Raw genomic sequence first — 2862 nt, 5'->3', positions numbered from 1 at the left:
GACTCCCTTGAAAAAGAGATTAGTAATCTCAATGGGATTTTCCTGGTTAAATAAAGGTTAAATAAAAAAAAAAAAAAATTAGGGTTGGGGTTATTAGGGTTGTTGTTATTAAGGTTGGTGTTATTGAGGTTGGTGTTAATAGGGTTGGTGTTATTAGGGTTGGAGTTATTAGGGTTAGTATTAAAAGGGTTGGTGTTATTAGGGTTGGTGTTATTATGGTTGTTGTTTTTAGGGTTAGAATTAAAAGGGTTGGTGTAAATAGGGTTGGGGTTATTAGGGTTGGTGTTATCATGGTTGTTGTTTTTAGGGTTAGAATTAAAAGGGTTGGTGTTAATAGGGTTAGTATTAATGGGGTTAGTTTTATTAGGGTTGGGGTTATTAGGGTTAGAAATAAAGTAAGGAGACATTTTGAAGCGTAGTGCTATTCCACAGCTGCAGTCAGTGTGGCCCTTAATGGGCCAGGGTCTGTGGGAGGGGTCCTATCTGTGCTGGTCCAGGGTCTGTGGGACGGATCCTATTAGTGCTGGTCCAGGGTCTGTGGGACGGGTCCTACCTGTGCTGGTCCAGGGCCTCGGCACTCTTCCAGTCTGGTAAGGTGCTGGCACACAGCATCACCATGGAGATGACCACGAACAGCATGGACACCGAGGCGAGGACCTGAGCCAGCAGCGAGGACGTTGGCTCCTCGAACGTCCTCCGTACCGTGTCCAGCCAGCGTCTCCGCGGCCCCTCAGCGCCGCGCGGCTCCTCTCGGGGGCCACGGGGCAGCGCCTCCTCTGGGAAGAAGTGGTTGAAGCTCTCGGACATGCGGCTGTCGAGGCGGCGCTGGCAGCACAGCTGAAGGTCGGCGCTGTCCAGGCCCCAGTACAACATCTCGTTGTAGAAGGAAAGCTCACACATGTTTGGCAGCAGGCGCAGCTTCCCATGCTGCACGTACAGCATAATGAAGCTGAAGGCCTCCGCGTGGCGGTCGAAGAAAAACTCGTTGCGGTCGCGGTCATAGTCGTCGCAGAGCTCTAGCAACTCGCTCTCCGACGCGCAGCGCTGCAGCCGGCTGAGTCTGCTGAGAGGGAGGCGCTGCATGAACTCGGCCGCGAAGCTAAACCGACGGCCGCCCACGTTCAGGGTGCACAGGCGGCTGCTGAACTTCATCTCCTGGGACAAGACACGCTCAAACAGCATCTACGTCTTCATTAAAGCATCGTCATCTTATGACGCTGCTTTGAAAAATCCTCCTTTGGTAATTAACTCAGCTTTGAGTGTGCTAGAAACTCAGCTGTTCTGTTAATAAAAACATGAGTCTGTTAAAAACACCAGCTGCTGCATCCACACTGTTAAAACTATTAAAAACTGTTTCCTCTTCTTTTAAAAAACTGTTTCCTTTTCTTTTAAAAAACTGTTTCCTTTTCTGATAAAAACGGTTTCATCTTCTGTTAAAAACTCTTTTTCATTTCATCATTTCATCCTCCATTAGTTACAAGTAGAAGCTGTTTCTCGGTCTGCTGCTCCCAGACTCCATCTTCCATCTAAAACAGAACCCGTCCAGCGTCATCTCCCTGTGAAAAACGGCTGAAATATCTTGTTACTTCTGGCCCAACGACCTCCTAGCCCACATTGAATTTATTATTATTATCTGTATTATAGTGAAACATTGAAGCACTGTCCTGTAATAAACTGTCAGAATCAGCTTCATCCAGGTTTCAGCTTCTCCGACAGCAGCTTTTTGTTCTTTAAGTCTGAATCCCATTCTGTTCTCTCGCTGTTGATGTGGAAGTGAAGAGCAGCAGCAGAACATCCTCCTCCTCCTCCTCTTTTGAGAGAGAGGAGGAGGATCAGAGGCGATGAGTCAAGCAGCCGTCAGTCTGAAGCTTCACCGACCTCAGAGCTTGACAGAGTGAACACACACACTCTCTTCTTCTGTTCCTCTTTTTCTTCTTCTTTAGATCTGACAGCCTCCGTCATCCAGTAGATTAAACATGAAGCTCACTTCATTTTAATTTCATGTTTCAGTGAACATCAAAAGCAGATGTGAATATAATGACTCAGATTTTGGTAATTCATCAGTGACCTGCAAAGATTATGGTGAATGAATGTCTCCCCCTGCTGGACGATCCAGGTAACTGCATGTTACATCTCAAAACATTTAAATAGAAACTCTCTTCCTTAATTAATTAATTGTAGTGAAAATATTAAAGCATAAACACCTGTATCCCACATTTCATACAATGCTGCCCCATCGGAGCGTAGATGTGTCTGAGTGAGAATTCCCACAATGTCCTCGACTATACTCTAAGTTTTATTTTTAGAGGACATGAATAAACTGGAGAAACAGATTAACTCTTCACCGCAGCTGAGCTGACAGTGTCCCAGATATTCTGCATCCTTTGGTCGGTATGCTGCTGTGCGTAGCAGCAGCAAGGGGACGCAACATATATGCTGCTGTCCGTAGCAATGGGCTGTAGGATGGGGGATTTCAACAGGAGTGCACCCAGGTGCAGTTTGATATGCACACAGACACACACACACACAGAGGGAGACACAACACACACACACACACACACACAAAAAAACACAAACAAACAGAGCGAGAGAGATCGAGAGACTCCAGAGACACATAGTGACATATGTGGTGCCTGTGTAGCAAGATTTCACACAATATTTCACAGTCTTGCAGTGTTTAGCTGCCCTCAGCTGCCACCAGAGCGACAGTAACATGTATTGTGGTGGAAGTTTCTGTTCAGCGAGGGAGGAATTTGTATAATGAAGGAGAGACCTTGGTGAAACAAAAATAAAGACAGGCTAGAGACTGGATTAAAAGTTTAGATATTCGGTGAAAGAGTTTAATTATTTTCTCGAGAGAAC

At 45.9% G+C, this 2862-nt stretch overlaps 1 protein-coding gene across 1 annotated transcript in view; it reads left to right on the top strand.

The window, feature by feature from the left end:
* The first annotated feature begins 2451 nt into the window (after positions 1–2451).
* LOC117940545 (potassium voltage-gated channel subfamily G member 3-like) overlaps positions 2452–2862 on the top strand; it is a 2337-nt gene continuing 1926 nt past the window's right edge. Inside the window, exon 1 of the mRNA XM_034865791.1 lies at positions 2452–2492. Within this exon, the coding sequence (XP_034721682.1) occupies positions 2452–2492 (41 nt within the window). The remainder of the gene's footprint in view (positions 2493–2862) is intronic.

The sequence above is a fragment of the Etheostoma cragini genome, unplaced genomic scaffold (assembly GCF_013103735.1).
Source record: "Etheostoma cragini isolate CJK2018 unplaced genomic scaffold, CSU_Ecrag_1.0 ScbMSFa_2725, whole genome shotgun sequence".
Taxonomy (NCBI): Eukaryota; Metazoa; Chordata; class Actinopteri; order Perciformes; family Percidae; genus Etheostoma; species Etheostoma cragini.
Note: the sequence above shows the minus strand (reverse complement) of the source record. Positions and strands in the feature narration are given on the sequence as shown.